The 17,050-nt window shown below is 37.9% G+C and overlaps 1 protein-coding gene across 1 annotated transcript in view; it reads left to right on the forward strand.

Moving 5' to 3' along the window:
- Positions 1-15,981, forward strand: part of LOC109401295 (apolipoprotein D-like) — a 96,328-nt gene extending 80,347 nt beyond the window's left edge. The window contains exons 4-5 of the mRNA XM_029856264.2: positions 14,788-14,994; positions 15,634-15,981. Of these exons, the coding sequence (XP_029712124.2) occupies positions 14,788-14,994; positions 15,634-15,756 (330 nt within the window). The 3' untranslated portion in view covers positions 15,757-15,981. The remainder of the gene's footprint in view (positions 1-14,787; positions 14,995-15,633) is intronic.
- The last annotated feature ends 1,069 nt before the right edge of the window (positions 15,982-17,050 follow it).

The following is a 17,050-nucleotide window of genomic DNA, read 5'->3' on the forward strand; positions in this document are numbered from 1 at the left end:
TAAGACATGCATCCATAAAAACACAGTTTTGAAAACTTTAACAATAATTTAAAGGCCTTCTGTTGTGTATTAACTTGCAATAGCTGTTTACCTGCCATTTTGTACGGAAATCCGACCTAGTTTTGTGCCTTTTCAAAAAGTCTCAGGTTAATTAAGAAAAAGGGATCAAGTCTCCCCAGTCTCCCCTACAGTACTATAACTTTGATGATGATGAACCTGGGCTTGTTAGGGGAATATTAGGGTAAGTAAAAAGAAAATCGTGTTAAGTACTGTTCCTTTGAATTCCACTAAGAATTTGCATCCTTTGACAGATCCGTATTTCGACCTCAATTGTAAGGTAGTCTTCAGTGTCTTGCACATGACTTGTTTCAAGTACAAGACACTGAAGACGACCTTACACAGTGCTGTCATGGTAAAATCAGAGCTGGTTACTCAAGGTTTACAAATTTTAGCGCCCCCTATACTGCCCATGATCGCATATCAGTCCCATATTTGCTGGGTTTCTTATTCATATGGGACAGTTATGCGATCATAGGTAGTATACTGGTACGCCTACAAGAAAATAACTTTACTATTGCGCCTTATTAAGAAATATTCCGAGAAAACTGTTCCATGCATTCTTATTTCACGAAATTTTCCTGTAATTATCGCAAAAGGGACATTCTCGCTGGAATTCCTTTTATGAGTTTCGCAAGAATTCTTCTTGAAACTACAAGTAAACTCTCGTTGATTACTTCCAGAGAAACCAACAGAAATTCCGTTTGGGATTCCTTGATAAATCCTCAAGGAAATCCCAAAAGAATTTCAAAATTAATCTGAAATGTTAACAGAAACAAGATTCTCGCAGGATTACTTAAAAAACCTCGTAGTATTCCTTCAAAATGCATCCCTGCCCATAGGTTTCTTTGAAAATTTCTTTAAATTCTTCTCAAGCTTTTCTTTCAGAAATTCCCACAGACATTTACTTTTGCACTTCTTCAGGAGTTTCTCAAAAAAAAATATATAAAAAGATTTTTTTTGAGACGGGTTTCCACAGAAATTTCTTCTGAAATTCCTCTTGGGATTCGATGATGGATTCTATAGGAAATTTATTAAATGATTGCTGCATTAGTACATGCTTGTCTTCTTTCTTGTATTTATTCAAACATTTCTGAAGGAATTCCTCCAGAAATATTTCCAGGATTTTACTACGAGATTTTCTTTGAGATTTCTCCGATATTTTTCAACAAGTTCTGCAGTAATTCCTCCACACGTTTCTCAAAAAGATGCAGTTCTAGGAAAAAAAAATGCACAGTTTCGGAGATTCTTTCGAAATTTTCTCTAGGGTTTTCCATTAGAAATTCAAATTTTTATTTTAGAAACTTTTTTAGACATTATTGCTTGAAAAGCACCCCAGGTCCCACCGGTGTTAATACATTTGTTCAGAGTATTTCTCGGGCATGTATTTGGGAATTCATCTAGCAAATTCTCAATAGATTCTTTAAAAGTTCCTCCAAGGGCTACTCCAATATTAGGTCTAGATCCAGGCATTGCATTGGATTTATTCAGACCTTTCTTCTGGAATTCTCTCAGATTTTTTTTCTAAAAATTCTCTCAGCAATTCCTGCAGAAATTACTCCAAAATCTATTACTTGGAATTTTCCATGATTTTTTTTTCAAAAAATTTCTCTATGTATATTTGCAGAGGGTTCTACAGTTCTTCCAGGTATTATTTCAAAGATTCCTTTAATCTCAACCATTCTTTTTTATGTGTATCTCTGAAGAAGTCCTTCATTTTTTTAGTTTCTGCAGGATTTGATACAGACATTTCTCCAGTAAGTATTTTAGGGATTTTTGTGTACAAATGCCTTCATTGATTGTGTAAGAAATTTAATCAGAGGTATCTCCTGGAGTTTTTCCAAGGTTTCCTTCAAGAAATTTTTCAAAAGTATCTCCAGTAGTTTTTGTTTTAGAGATTTCTTGAGTTAATCATCCAGGGATTTCTCAGAAATACTTTCATGGATTACTTTAAGAATTCTTTAGTAATTTGGTGGAATTTTTAGAAGAGCTACTAAAAATCCACGGAGAAATAGGGTCTGGGACCATTTGGGCAGGAGCACCTATTTTGGGCACTTGCTGCTACAACTCAGTAAATTTCAAACCGATTGACTTGAATTTTTGTACACGGCTAGATACTGTGCCTAGCTGATCGTGTCACAAAAATCAAGCAAATCGGTTGAATATTGACTGAGTTATAGCAGCAAGTGCCCAAAATAGGTGCTCCTGCCCAAATGGTCCCAGACCCTATCAGAAAAAAATGTGCAGAGTTTTTTCAAGACTTCCCACGAGATATTTCTGATGGAATCGCTGGAATAATTTCCAAAAATCACCGAACGATTTTTAAGACAATATTTGTAGAAACTTTGAGATGCTCCTTCAGAAAAGCTAAGAAGAAATCGCTTGCTGAAATTTTTAAAGAAATCTCTAAAATTCTGAAGAATTCTCTTGAGATAAAAATATCTCCACAAAGGAAGTTCAGAAGGAATCCCAGCAGGAATATATGAAAGAAACCCTGAGGAGTTCTGTAATCAGGAAGGCGGACTCTCCCCTGAAGTGTCAGCTTGAACCTATCATTCCATGAACGGATGAGTACACTTCATCGAAACTCCACATTTGGATGCTTGTATTTTTGGTAGTGAAGAAATCTTCTGTAAAATCCCTGTAGAAATCATAAGAAGTACTTTTCAATCTCTGGAGTAATATCCGAAAAAATCCCCGGGAAACTCTTGAAGGAATCCAAGGAGGAATATCTTTAAAATTTCCTGGAGAAACTTCTCGGTTAACCCTTGGCTGAATTCCTAGAAAAATAAGAAATTTATATAAATTCTTAGAGAAATCCTTTAAAAAAATTCTTGGAGGATCTTCTTGAAGCATTTTGCAGGAATCTTTCTTTAAAAATCCGTGGAGAAATTATTGGAGTTACTCTTACAGAAAATGCTAGATAAATTTCTGGGATAATACATCGAGAAATATTTGACGGAAGTTTTGAAGGAATCACTATTTAAACTGCTGCAGGAATTCCTGTCTGAATCACTGAAGGAAATAACACCAAAATCTTCCTGGAGGAGTTTCTGCAGGGTTTTTGTAGGAATCTCTTCAGAAGTTTCGGGACACATTCTTGTGAGAAATTTCAATGGAATCTCCAGCACAATTCCTGAACAAATCTGTTGGAATTTCTGAAGGATCATCTGGAAAATTTTTCTGAAGAAACCAATGGAAATTTTACTACAAAACCATTGAAATAATTTCTAATCTCTGTAGAAAACTCTGAAGGAATCTTTGGAGAAATTTCCGATGATTTTTTGAGTGAATCCTCCTCTTCCCAGTGAAATTTAAGAAGGAACCCATATAAATCTACCTAAAACAATATTTCCCAAAAAATGGCCGGGGGTGTTTGGAAGAAATTCATAGAAGTTTTCCGTGGACTTGGAATCCTTGGACAAATTTTTGGAGGAATCTCATATGCAATTTTTGAGAAAAAAATTATACGAATCCCTGGAAGAATATCTGAATGTTATTTATCTTTTTATGAACTTCTGGATGTCTCTGCGAAAGATTTTCTTAAGAAATTTTTGGAGAAATTTATGGAGGAAAATTTGATTTTTTTTTTTAAAGTCGCTGAATGTATTTCTGCTGGAATCCGTGAACGATTCCCAGAAAGAATTCTAGTTCGGATTCTTAATAGTTTTTTCTTAAGAAAACTTATGTAAGCTGTATTTAGGTGCATTTTTGGAAGTGTAGAATTAGCCTATGGTTAAAATACACGTAAATAAAAATTTTAAAAAGAAAATGCATTTTTGGAGAAATTTCCGGAGAATCCTCTATCGTAAATTCTGGTGGAAATTCTAGAGCAAATTCTAAAGCGATACATGACAGCAAAGATGTTCTAATGAATTTTCAAAAGAAATCCGTGGAAGACTTTCCGAAAGGATTTCCTAGAGGATTTTTTGAAGAGTTCTATGGAACAATATCGAAAGGAATGCAGGGAGGGCTTTCTAAAAAAAACTGGGGTAATCTCTAGAAAAAATTGGAGAAATTTTTTAATCTATGAATTGGATGCCAGATAACTTTTTGAAAAATCTGAGCGACTCTTGAAAAATGTATGTTCCATGCAAAATCTATATGAAAAATCTGTATCCCAAACTAAAATAAATAACTAGACTGGTTCAAAAAATCTGTATTTCATACAAAACTATACGAATGCTCGAATATCTGTATAATACATAAATATCAGTATATATGGCAACTCTGGTTAAAAATTGAAATGCAAGTTGGATGTTTAGTGTATTGTAGAATATTGTAAGTGTTGTAAGTATTGTAAGTGGTGCTACAATTGTAGCAAATTATAGCAAATTATGCACAACTTGGATGAATTTGGGGATGTCTCGAAGAAGACGATCGATCGTTTGGCCCAGATCAAGACCTCGAAGAGCTTCTAGAAAACTTTCATGACGAATATTAGATCAAAAAATCAGATGCAAAATCCAGTTATACATACATAAATTGGGAATTATTGAGGTAATTTAATATTCAAATTAATTCTGATATTTCTGAAGACTTTGACATTCCCGTAAACCAAGATCCCGAGGCCCCTTCCAGAGAATAATCCCCACTACACCAATGTCTATGACAACATTATGCACTTCCAAGCCCAACCGCATCGTCTCCGTCGTCGTCGTCGTCGACCAAGATCGCCAGAGCATAAATAGTCAAGAGGATATATCAACACACCAACGCGAGCCTGGAACCTCTAGAAAGTGGCATAGCACAGGACAGTACCGAACACATAGGAAAACCAGCAGCTTTTCTGAGTTATACACTGACGGGAGGCTTCCTGCTGCTGTAGCGATAGGTATCATCTCTCTCTACAAACCGCGATGAGTGTGGATCGCAAAAGCGTGTTGGCTTGTGGTCGGCACGGTCCCTGGAACACCTAGCTTCCGTTTGAACCTCGATGGGAAAACAAACCACACGTGCTCTGGATGGAGTTATACAACCGACGACGATGGGTAGAATGTGGAGCTTTTGAACGAAAGAGAGATAAGGAAAAAATGGGCAACTAAAGGTGTTGACTGACAGCAGAAAGTCACTCGAATAAATTTAAAAATACTTTTGTGCGGGTATGCTAGTCATTTTTTGTGTTTGTTTTAGAAAAAATATGTTAATTTACGTTGACCGAAAGTTTTCCGTGGGGACCCCACAGTGGTTCGAGGGTGGCCAAAACCTCATAAATGAAAATACGTTTTACGTATGTAATTGTAATGTTTCTTGCAGCTCGAATATCGGAAGAGGTTTTTTCGCGGAGGCTTAAGGAGACGCAATTGTCTTTAGCTGGTGCGCTTAGTGCTTGCACATGACTTGGTGAACTCGTTTCATGCTACTTTAATATTTTTGAATATGTCTACTACGACATTCGTAGAATTTAGAAAATTTTGGAAAAAAATCGACACTCCTTTGGGGTGTCACAATTTAGAAAATACGTTACACTATTCCATCTCGTGAGTAACCATTTCCTTCCCAACAACATTTCAGTCTTTTTCATATATTGTTGTGGTTTACAAGCCACGGCTTTTCACTGACGTTTGTTCCACAGCAAACCACTGTGCGTAATGGTGTGTTTCCATTAGAAATGTTCGTGTCACATTAACATTTGATTCAATTACTAACATCGCATTCGTCCTGAAGCATACGAGATAATTTTCACGGTGAATTCTTTTCAACCACCTTCATCAAGACCGTTGCTACCCGCATAATCTACAAGGGAAGCGATTGCAGCACTATCGCCCCTGTGGACACCAACGACCAATGCAAAGTGCTATCACAACTCACGCTGTTCCACCCATCACTTGAACCGTATTCAAATTGCAAACGGTGTAGCTTCTGGCAGTGCTGCAGTGTAATACCACCCAGCATTACCTTGGTAGATAGTGGAAGAAAAACTGCTTCGCATTCTACGCGGATTATAATCATAATGCGACGGATTGTCGCCATCTGGTGAGGACCCAGCGAGCGAGCGTGCGAGTAAGCTAGAGCGACGACCCATCATCAGCCTCCAGCAGTGCGCCGAGATGCAATATCGCTAAATTGCACTTTAGCACCTTACCACGGGCTTTTGGGATGCCACATAGCGGAGGCGATAAACGTGTTGATATTTGGCAAGAGCTTGTTCAGGGTGGCTAGGTTCGAATGCGAAAATAATCAGATGGTAATGAAAGCTCTTAGCCAAACCTTTCGAAGTGTTCATAGAGCACCAAGCTGAGAGCAAGCTTTGTTCCATTTGGGAAGTTACACCAGAAAGCATCACCGCGCGTTGGTGCTGTCTTTCGGTGCCCATTTCTGCGATGGTAGATATTACTCGGATGCTGTCTAACGCGACGACCGTGTTGATAGCAAACGGGTACCATCCTAGATTTTATTTCATCAAGTCTAAATGTGGAAAGGATTAAGTCGCTGACCCGAATGAGCAAGAAAATATGCGATTATTACGACCTAAAACGATTTCCGTGTCCTATAGCAAATCACGGTTACCCACTGTGTTAAATGAGCTTTTATAAGTAAATGGCTCAGTTTCCTGAAAAGATATTTTCGCTTTCTTTAAAAAAAACTCATAATCAAAACTTTCATAGGTACACATTAGAGGGCATTCACTAAACAGCTAATCCCAAGCTTTCACATTTATTGATTCCTGGTGCTTCGATTGTTCTGGTCAATCACGGAGTAGCAACTACGTTATCTTTGCTTTGCTTTGCTTTGCTTTGCTTTGCTTTGCTTTGCTTTGCTTTGCTTTGCTTTGCTTTGCTTTGCTTTGCTTTGCTTTGCTTTGCTTTGCTTTGCTTTGCTTTGCTTTGCTTTGCTTTGCTTTGCTTTGCTTTGCTTTGCTTTGCTTTGCTTTGCTTTGCTTTGCTTTGCTTTGCTTTGCTTTGCTTTGCTTTGCTTTGCTTTGCTTTGCTTTGCTTTGCTTTGCTTTGCTTTGCTTTGCTTTGCTTTGCTTTGCTTTGCTTTGCTTTGCTTTGCTTTGCTTTGCTTTGCTTTGCTTTGCTTTGCTTTGCTTTGCTTTGCTTTGCTTTGCTTTGCTTTGCTTTGCTTTGCTTTGCTTTGCTTTGCTTTGCTTTGCTTTGCTTTGCTTTGCTTTGCTTTGCTTTGCTTTGCTTTGCTTTGCTTTGCTTTGCTTCGATTTAATTCCAATTCACTCTCGCATTGTTTATCGTTGTATTTCGTGTCGTTCAACCCCTAACATTCGTTTGATTGCAAATGAACAAAACACTCAAATTAATCAAAGACAAATTGTTTCCGTCCGGCAGTTTGCGGTGGTGGCCTGGGAGACAAAAACAGCTTAGCCATGCCCTCTGCCTACTCAATACCCATAAGAAAAACAGAATGAGCTCCGAATTTTCATCATTTCAGCAAACGCTTCAACCCCTGATCCCCTCTCGTTCTCCAGAGAAAAGGAGGCAATTCCTTTCCAATATTAAATTCAAGAATACCATCAAGACTTCTTCCAAGACTTCCACCAAGAGCCTCTCTAGGAATTTCTCCAGGAATTCCTTGAAAAATCCTTTCAGGAATTCTTCAAAGAATTCTTGCTTATTTTCGACCAGGAATTTCTTCAAGAAATTTCTGGAGATAATCCTGGAGGAATTCTTGGGGTGCTTTATAGAACAATTCTTGTAGAAATTTGTTAAGAAATTTAAAAAAAATCGTGGGGGAATTCTTAAAGGCATTCCTGAAGGATTTACTTGAGGAATTCCTGGAGGAAGGATTCCTGGGGGAATTCCTGGAGGAAAGATTCCTGGGGGAATTCCTGGAGGAATTTTCGAAGTTTTTTTTTTTAATTTTTCTTTCCTGGAGTAATTCCTGGAAGAATTACGGGAATATTCCTTCTAGAAATTCCTGGAGTACTTCCTGGAATAATTCCTGGAGGAAATGCTGGAGGAATTCCTGGAGAAATCGTTCGAGCAATTCCCGGATGAATTTTTGGAGTATCTCCTGAAGGAATTCCTGGAATATTTGTTGTAGGAATTCCTAGAGTATTTCCTGGAACAATTCCTGGAGGTATTCCGGTAGTAGTTCTAGGAGAGTTTCGTAGAGTAATAACTGGAGAAATTCTCAAAAAAATGCTGGAAGTATTTTTGGAGAAATTTTTGGAGAAATTCTTGGAGAAATTCCTATGGGATTCTTGGAGTAATTCTGCGAAGAAGTCTTGGAGCATTTCCTGAAGAAACTTTCTGGTGGTATTCCAAGAAGAATTAATTAAGAAATTCCTGAAAGAGTTCCTGGAGTAATTCCTTAAGAAGTTCCTGAAAACATTTCGGGTGGAATTTTCGACAACAATTTTCGAAGGAATTTCTGAGGAAATCCTTGAAGAAATTCTTGGACGAATTCTTAGAGTAATCCCAGCAGCATTTTCTTGGGGAATTACTAAAGGTTTCTTGAAGGACCCTGGGGGTATATATGTAGAAATTTCTGGAACATAGTTTGAGCTTTCCCCAAAAAAATCGGAGGTAACTTCAGAAGCTGCATTTTATAAGTAGATAAAATTAACATAGATAAAACTCTTCAATTGCACCATTTCTGCACCACTTTCTGAATGACGCTTCGGGAAAAAATGAAGATTTTCCTGAGCTAATTTTGAAAGAATAGTCTTTAGATGAACTGGATAGCAAACTTCTGTAGCTAGTTCAATAAAGACCTAACATAGAAATTTAAAAAAAGTTTTCACACAGAGTTCAACTATGAGCAAGAGGAAAAGTTAAAGGAAATTATGAAGAAAGGCCAGATTAAATTAGGAAGTTTTTCAAGCAGAAATTCTGAAGCAACTTTGCCACATGCAACCAACTGTACAGGGGATGACCAAAATGTTTGGGATAGGCAACTTTTTTTCTCCAACAAAAAAAAATCAACATGCTGTTACTTGGATGAGAGTTCGACTGTACTATTATAGCTGTTTTGATTATCGGCAACGCAGTCTTTTTAATTTGTAAAACGAGTTTTATTATTTAACCCGACGTTTCGGCGCAGGTGTTACTTTTCATAGAGTGCATCAGAAAATCTCAAATTTTCACTGTTTGTCAATCTATTTTATGTGCATCTTTGGTACAAATTTAGGCTCGATTGAATAATTTTTCGCGAAGTAAGAACTGTTCGAGTAGAACACTATTATTTAGACAACTAATTTTTGAACCGTCATATTTCGGAAACCGGTGAACCGAATTTAATGAATTTTTAACGTTCATCAACAATATATTGATACTCAATACGACGTTGTAAAATGTAATATTTCGACAATGATTTTTCATAAGGGCCTAACTGACTTGATCGATTTCTCTTCGTCAACTCTCTCTTTCTCTAATAACTTGATCAAAACAAACAAAATCATTATTCTTTTTGTTTGTATAGCAACATGTAGTCGTTTTCTTCGCATTTCAACCAAAAAATCTTTGGAAAACTCAATACACATTCTGTGATAACACAAAGAGAGGATCGATGAAGAGAACTCAAAAATGTCAGTTAGGCCCAAATGAAAAATCAGTGTCGATTTTCGCACGGCGAATTAAGTTGCACCGCGTTGAAATTACCCATATAGAGAAAAATAAGACAAATTTACAATACCACACAAAAATTACTAAATGTGTTCTTCCATCAATCTAAATAGGCTTTAATATATCTGATTAGAGATAACTTGAGAACAGAAGTGGAAAATCTTTGGATATCAACACTAAAATGTATAAACAATGATGTAAAAAAAACTACATTTTTTCGAGAAAAATCCAAAAAGTGTCAATCCATGATAACTTTTTTAAACGTTCACAAAGTACCTATGTTTTAATAAAGCGTTGGGCAATTTTGAATCGATGTTCGCAACATCGATGTTTTTGTTCCGATTAATCGATTTTTGGAATCGATGTTTTACATTCGATTTTTCTTTCGATTCAAAATTCTCTGTAGAATTTAAACATTAAAAAAATGTATATAAGATCGAGGTAAAATTTACACAAAACCAAAGAAATCGAGGGTCTATATAATCTAGGGTCCACTAAATCGAGGCATACCTCTATATCAGGTTTCTTGAGCAATCCCTCCCAGGAGTCCAAGGAAATCTTTCTGAGGGTTCTGAAGGAGTCCTCCTTATGGTCTAGAGAGTCCCTTTCAGGGTTCTAGCGCAACCTTCTCAGTATTCTAGGTCAGGCTACCCGAGCAGAAGGAAATAGCAACAGCATAATAAAACATGTTATTTTGGCAAAATCACTGAGCAACGTAAAGAATTATTTTCATGTTATTAACATAAAATATCATGTTATAAACTTGTCTGTCATAAGCGGCAAAATAACAAAAAACATAACAAAAAAATGTTGCTGGAAAACCAGTTAAATAACACGTTTTGTTAGTTTCAATAACAGCTTAATAATAGCGAATTTGAAGAATATATCAATAACAAATTTTGAAATGCACATGTTATTGATAACAATCTATACACAAAATGAGTTATAATATCAAAATCAGAAATAAGATATAATATATCTTACGAAGGATTATTTATAGCAACATTTTAGAAGCAAAAAGGGTTTTTGGTCGAACTCATTGAGGACTTTTGATCAAATTACTGGAAGAATTTGAGATGTCTTCGAGTGATGTTTTATATAAAACCAGGAAAGTTATTGATGGAACTCATAAAAAAAATTCTAGTTATATAAGTAGGGGGAATATCGGGATATACTTCTGACGACATATTTAAAGAAGTCCTGGAGATTTTTTTATACAAAAAATGGGACAAAACAGGTCATTGTCGAAGGGTTTATAAAACACTAAGCTGAGAAGCTGGTCCTATCCTGGTTAGGATGTAATACCAGAAAGAAGAAGAATTGGAGCTGATGAGGGAATTTGCACGTGCTCCCCATCATGTAATGCTGTAAACGACGTAAATCTCGTATGGTTCATTTTGGATTTCAAAACTTGTTATTGTTTTACTATTGATGATAATATGTGTATACTCTCAATAGGACAATGATAACTAAATTTGTTCCACGACAAAACGTATTATTGAAATGTTATTCAATGGGTGATTACCAATAGCATGATCTTAACAAAATAAGATTGTCCAACAAAACATGTTATGGAAAAGTAATGATTTGATAAGTTCTTAATAACAAAACAAGATATAAAAACAAATTTTGTTATTTTGTAGTTATAGATTTGCTATTCTCCTCTGCTCGGGTATCACTGGATTCCGAACATTTTTTTTTTTTTTTTTGAGAATACCTCTCAGGATTCCAGATGAATTTCTCCTAATAATGAGGAGAATTTCTCTCAGGGTTATTGGGCAATCTCTTTCAGGACTCCAACGGGATGTCTTTCAATATTTAGTTTATGAGAATCCCTTTTAGGATTCTGGAAGAATCCACCAGGGTGTTTTGGGGATATCCGTTTAAGCATTCTGGGAGAATCCCGAGGAAAAACTTCTGTCAGGATCCTGAGGCAATCCGTTACAGGATTCAGGGAGAATCCATCTCGGAAATCTGAGGAAATCCATCAGGATTCTGGAAGAATTTTTATTAAATATTCTTAGAGAAACCAACTCAGAAAACTGGAGTAATCTGTCCACGGTTTCCAGGGAAATCCTTAATAGAACTCAGGGAGAATTCCTATTGGAAGCGTCTTTCTCTCTTTTTCTAGAATAAGGTCTCTCAGGATGCTCGGGTGATAATTTTCAGCATTTTGAAGAAATCTCTCACAGAATTTAAAAGGAATCCTCACAGTTTTGTTTTCCAATCCCTTTAAAAATTTTGGAGGAATTTTTCTTAGCAGTATTATATGGGGATACCTATAGTTCTATGGAATCTCTGGATTCTAAGGGAATTCATTTCTAGATTTTGGGTTTTTCTTTCTACCAGGGTTCCCTACCAAGGGTGAAATCCCTTTCAGGATTCTAAGAAATTTCTGGATGATCTGGATTTATTCCTCTAAGGGAAGACCCTCACTTAGGATCCCAATCAGAATTCTGAGGAAATCTTTCTCAGCATTTTCAGGAACTCCTCTCAGACTGCTTGGAGAATTATACTCCGCATTCTCAGAATTGTGGCGAAATTCCTCTCAGAATTCTGGGGGAATATTTTTTAGGATTCTGGAGGATTCTAGTGGCATCCTTCTCAGGATTCTGCGTTTGATCCTTTTAAGATTCGGGGGAAATACCACTAAGTATTCTGCGGGTACTCTTCCCAAGATTCTCTGAAAATTCGGCTTTCTGGGGTTATCCCCGTCAGGATTCTGGGGAAATTTCTCTCAAGATTCTGGGGAATTTGTGTCATGATTCTGGAGACGTCCTTGGAATTCTGGGGCTATATTTTTCAAGATTCTTGGGCACTCTCTATCACAATTATTAATAATTGAAGAATCTCTCACGAGATTCTGGGCAGAATTATCTAGAGAAATTTGGATTTTGAAGAATCCCTCGCATAGATTTTGTGATTCCTCTTAGGATTCGGAAGAAACCCTTCTCAGCATTTTGCGAGAATCCCAGTAGAATTCTGTTTTCTGTATTCTGGAGCAGTTGCTCCCAGAAATCTCTTTTCAGGATTCTGGGATAGTCGCTCTTAGTAATCAGGGAGCCCCGACAAGATAATTGGAAGATTATCTTGAGATTCTGGTGAAATAATTTAAAGTATTCTAGAGGAATCACTCTCAGAGTTCTGGGATAATACCTTTCAGAAGTTTAGGGGAGTCCTTTTACAGATTCTGGGGGGGAATGTCTTTAAGAAATCTGCGATAATTGTTTATGTTTTATGTGGGTATATCTCTCAGAATTCCAGAGAATGCTGCACAAGATGCTGGGGAAATCCATTATAGAAGTTTTCGTAATCCCTTCCAAGAAGAATCCTTATCAGATGTTCGGATTAATTCTTCTTAGGTTTCTAGATATATTTTTCTTAAGAATCTGGAAGAACCCCTCTTATGCTCCCTCTCAGGATTCTGGGGGAATCACTCGTAGATTTATGGGCAATACTTTTCGGGATTCTGGCAGAATTATTCTCAGCATTTTTTAAGGATTCTACCCAGGATTTTTAGGGAATTCTGGGAGAATACTTAGTAGGAATTCTCCTCAAGATTCTGGGAGAATCTTATCTCCTAGAATTCTGTGAGGATATATCTCAGGTTTCTTTGGCAATCCTGCCCAGTATATTAAGCGAACCTTTTTCACGATTCTGGAGTAATCTCTTCTTAGGGTTCAAAGCTACCCTTTTCAGGATTCTGGGTCATTATTTTAAGTTTCTTGGAAATTTCACAGTTTTCTAGATGAATTTATCTCAAGAATGTGAAAAAAACCGCTCTTGGAATTCCTCTCAGGATTCTGGGAGAATTCATCTTGGGATTCTGTAACATTTCGGGAGAATCCCGAGAGGACGCTTCTCTTAGGATTCTGAGACAATCTATCACATAATTCTGGGAGAATTCCTGTCAAGACTCTGAATCAGTCTTGCTTTCTTTTCTAGATGATGTCGCTTACGATTCTGGTGTAATCATTTTCAGCATTCTGAAGAAATCTCTCTCATAATTCTAGAGGAACTCCTTTCATAGTTGTGGAGGAGTCACTTTAACGATTCTGGGGGAATTTCTCTCAGAAATATATGGGAACTTATGGGAATACTTCTCAGAGTTCTGGGGAATATCAGGATCTCATGATTTTTCTTTCCATTCAAAAATATTTGATTTCATTTTTTAAGAATGCACTGTATCAACGTTATATCCGTTTTCGAATCAGAATCGCGAAATGTTCAATGTGCAATCTCAAATTTTGATATTGAATTTATTAAGACCAGTAAAACATACCTACCATGAACTTGAACTACACTGCCTATGATCGCATATCAGTCCCATCTTTGCTGGATTTCCTATTCATATGGGACAATTATGCGATCATAGGCAGTACATGGAGCAAACGAATCATTTTATAGTGTAATCTATCTATATATATAAAAATGCAGTGGCATACGTGGGACCGCGCATAACTTGCGAACGCCTGGTCAGATTTGGGTCGTCTAAGTTTTGTTCTGTTAGTTTTCACCCAAGGAAGGTTTATGAGGCCAAAAACATTGGAAAATTAGGAGTTTTTGAAAATCGGGGTTTCGTACATATTGAACGGGGACTTGGGCGCTTGGCTAGGGACTTGAAATGTCAAAAAACGCAGTAGGCAAGACAAAGTTTGCCGGGGACAGCTAGTATTTTATATTATCGAATCGATGTGAAAACATCAATTCAAAGCATTCAATTAAATCGATGAAATCGATTCACAAAAATCGATGTCTCTGCCAGATATGCCCAGTGCTATTTTAATAGTTTGTGAAGCATTTACATAGTGTTAGTGTACGTTCAAAATTTCATACAATTCGGTTCACTGGTTTCCGAGATATGACAGCTCAAAAATGAGTTGTCTAAAAAATAGTTTTTTACCCGAACGGTTCTAATTTTGCGAAACGTTAATCAATCGAGCCCAAATTTGTACCAATGATGCACATACAATAGGTTGACAAACAGTCAAAATTTGAGTTTTTTTCTATGTACTCTATGAAAAGTTATACCATGTTGAACTTTTTTGTGAGAGACAAAAAGTTGCCTATCCCAAACATATTGGCCACCCCCTGTTTAACTGAAGCGGAAAAATTCCACGCACTTCAACCTACTGTGCCCAACCAATTAATTAAATCGAGTATCTACCCAAATCTAATAAATACGTCTTCATCTCATCTTTCATTGCAGATCCGCAACCGCCTGTCCGGCTTTTCGGTCGATCCGTTTGACCTGAGCATCATCGACCAAACCGGATGCCCCAAGGAGGGCGAAGCCGGCTTCAACATCCACATCGACTCGAACACCTTCTCGACGAAGAACATTGCCAACGTGTTCCGCAAGGCCGGCGAAAAGATCGGCGATGGGTTCGAGTATGCCGTCAACGCGGGCAAAAAGGTTACACATTTATTCTAGATCCAAGAGAAAACAAAAAAAACACATCAAAAGCACCATCCTTATCCAGTGACCGACATGCTCGGCTGGATGTGTGCTCTTTGCTCTACAACCTGTAACCTATTCTTTTTGACAAGCGTAAAAACTCCGAATTTCATGTAATTGGTTGCTATACTACTACCGTTCATCCCTCCCATCGAAACCCAACCTCCTACTCGTCGAACTCAAATATTGCACTTTTCATCTGGACCTTTGTACCTCGTCCGAAATTATTTTCGACTCAGTGTAATTCCTCATTCACCACCACCGAACCGACCGAGCTACTAATGCACTGTGGACCATAAAATGAAATTTAGCAACCGAAGATTTCGCCAAATAACTTGCCCTGGATTAACTGACATCCCCACTGTATAAGTACTGATGGTTTTCTTGTTAGTCTGCTACGTCTGAAATCCAATACACATAGGGATGCATTGTTGATGCATTCGCTCGCCCACTACAGACCCATTAACTTTTAGTGCATTCCATGAACATCTTCAATTTTATCCCGAATTTTTCGACCTCCAGTTCCACAGTGCGCCCGGTTTCATGTTCTACGGGTTGCAACACGATACATTGGCTTATTGGCTTTTTGTCTTGCAGATTTACCACCAGTACACGGACTCGGGCAGCAGCAGCGAACATGGCGGCAGCCCCAGCGGCGGCGGTCATCGGGTAGAAAAACTCACCATGCCCCAGAATCCCGATGCCGAGTGGCTTCCGTAAGCGTACCCGAACACCGGAAACCGGACTCCTCCTCTGGTGTAGTAGTAGTAGGTAGTAACCCTTTGCTCTGCTCGGAATGTCGAAGGTCAACCGTTGTGCTTCCAATCACAGTGCAGTGTGCGGCGTGGCAGGAGCGGTTGTGTTGAAAGACTATACTATTGAATTTCCACTCAGTTATATTCGGATTGAAACGTTGAAATAAATGCTTTTTGCGGGGTTAGCTCAGTTGGGAGATTGGCAATTTATTTCCGATGACAGTATGTACGGGTTAATGATACAGACAATCTGAAAAGGGGTCGAATATTGATGATTAATCCTTTGATGGGTTTGATAAGCTTGTAAGAGTTACAGTAAGATTTAAAAAAGACTAAGCCAATTTTTTGAACCCAACTTACCACATTCAACTTCATCGATTAAAATCCTGGAGAAATCCTTGTAGAAAATTCTGGAGGAACCCCTGGAGCATTCCTGGAAGAATTCCTGGAAGAATTCCTGGAAGAATTCCTGGAAGAATTCCTGGAAGAATTCCTGGAGAAATACCTAGGAGAATTGCTGGAGTAATCCCTGGAGTAGACCCTGGAGAAATTCCTAGACGAATCCCTCAAGGAAACCTTGGAGGAATTCCTGAAAAATTCCCGGAGGAATCACTGCGTAATTCCAGAAATTTTTTTGGAGGAATATCTGCATAAATCCCGGAAAAATTCCTGAAGAAATCCCTGGATGTATTCTAGAAGAAATCACTGGAGGAATCTCTGGAGGAACCCCTGAAGAAACCCCGGAGGAATCCCTGGAGGAATTACAAGAGGAAATTCTGGAGGAATTCCAGGAGGAAACTCAGTAGGAATTCCAGGAGCGATCCCTACAGGAACTCCAGAAAAAATCCATGAAGAAAATTCTGGAGGAATCCATGGAGGAAATTCTATATAAAGCCCTGGAGGAGCTCCAGGAGAAATCCCTGCAGGAATTTCAGGAGAAATCCTTGGAGGAATTGTAGGTAATGTCCCTTCAGGAGTTCCAGGAGGAATCCCTGGAGGAATTCCAGGATAAAATCCTCGGAAGAATACTAGACTTTTTTTAGAGGAATCACTGAAGGAATCCCTGGAGGAATTCCTGAATAAATTCCGGTTCCTGAAGAAATGCTTGGAGGAATCCCTGCAAGAATCCCTGGAGGGATCCCTGAAAAATTTCCGGTTAAGTCCCTGGTGGCATTCCAGAGAAAGTTCCTGGAGGAATTCCTAGAGATATTTCTGGAGCAATTTCTAAAAGAATTCCTTGAATAGTTCCAAGAGGAATC

This window comes from Aedes albopictus, chromosome 3, assembly GCF_035046485.1.
Source record: "Aedes albopictus strain Foshan chromosome 3, AalbF5, whole genome shotgun sequence".
NCBI classification, from domain to species: Eukaryota; Metazoa; Arthropoda; class Insecta; order Diptera; family Culicidae; genus Aedes; species Aedes albopictus.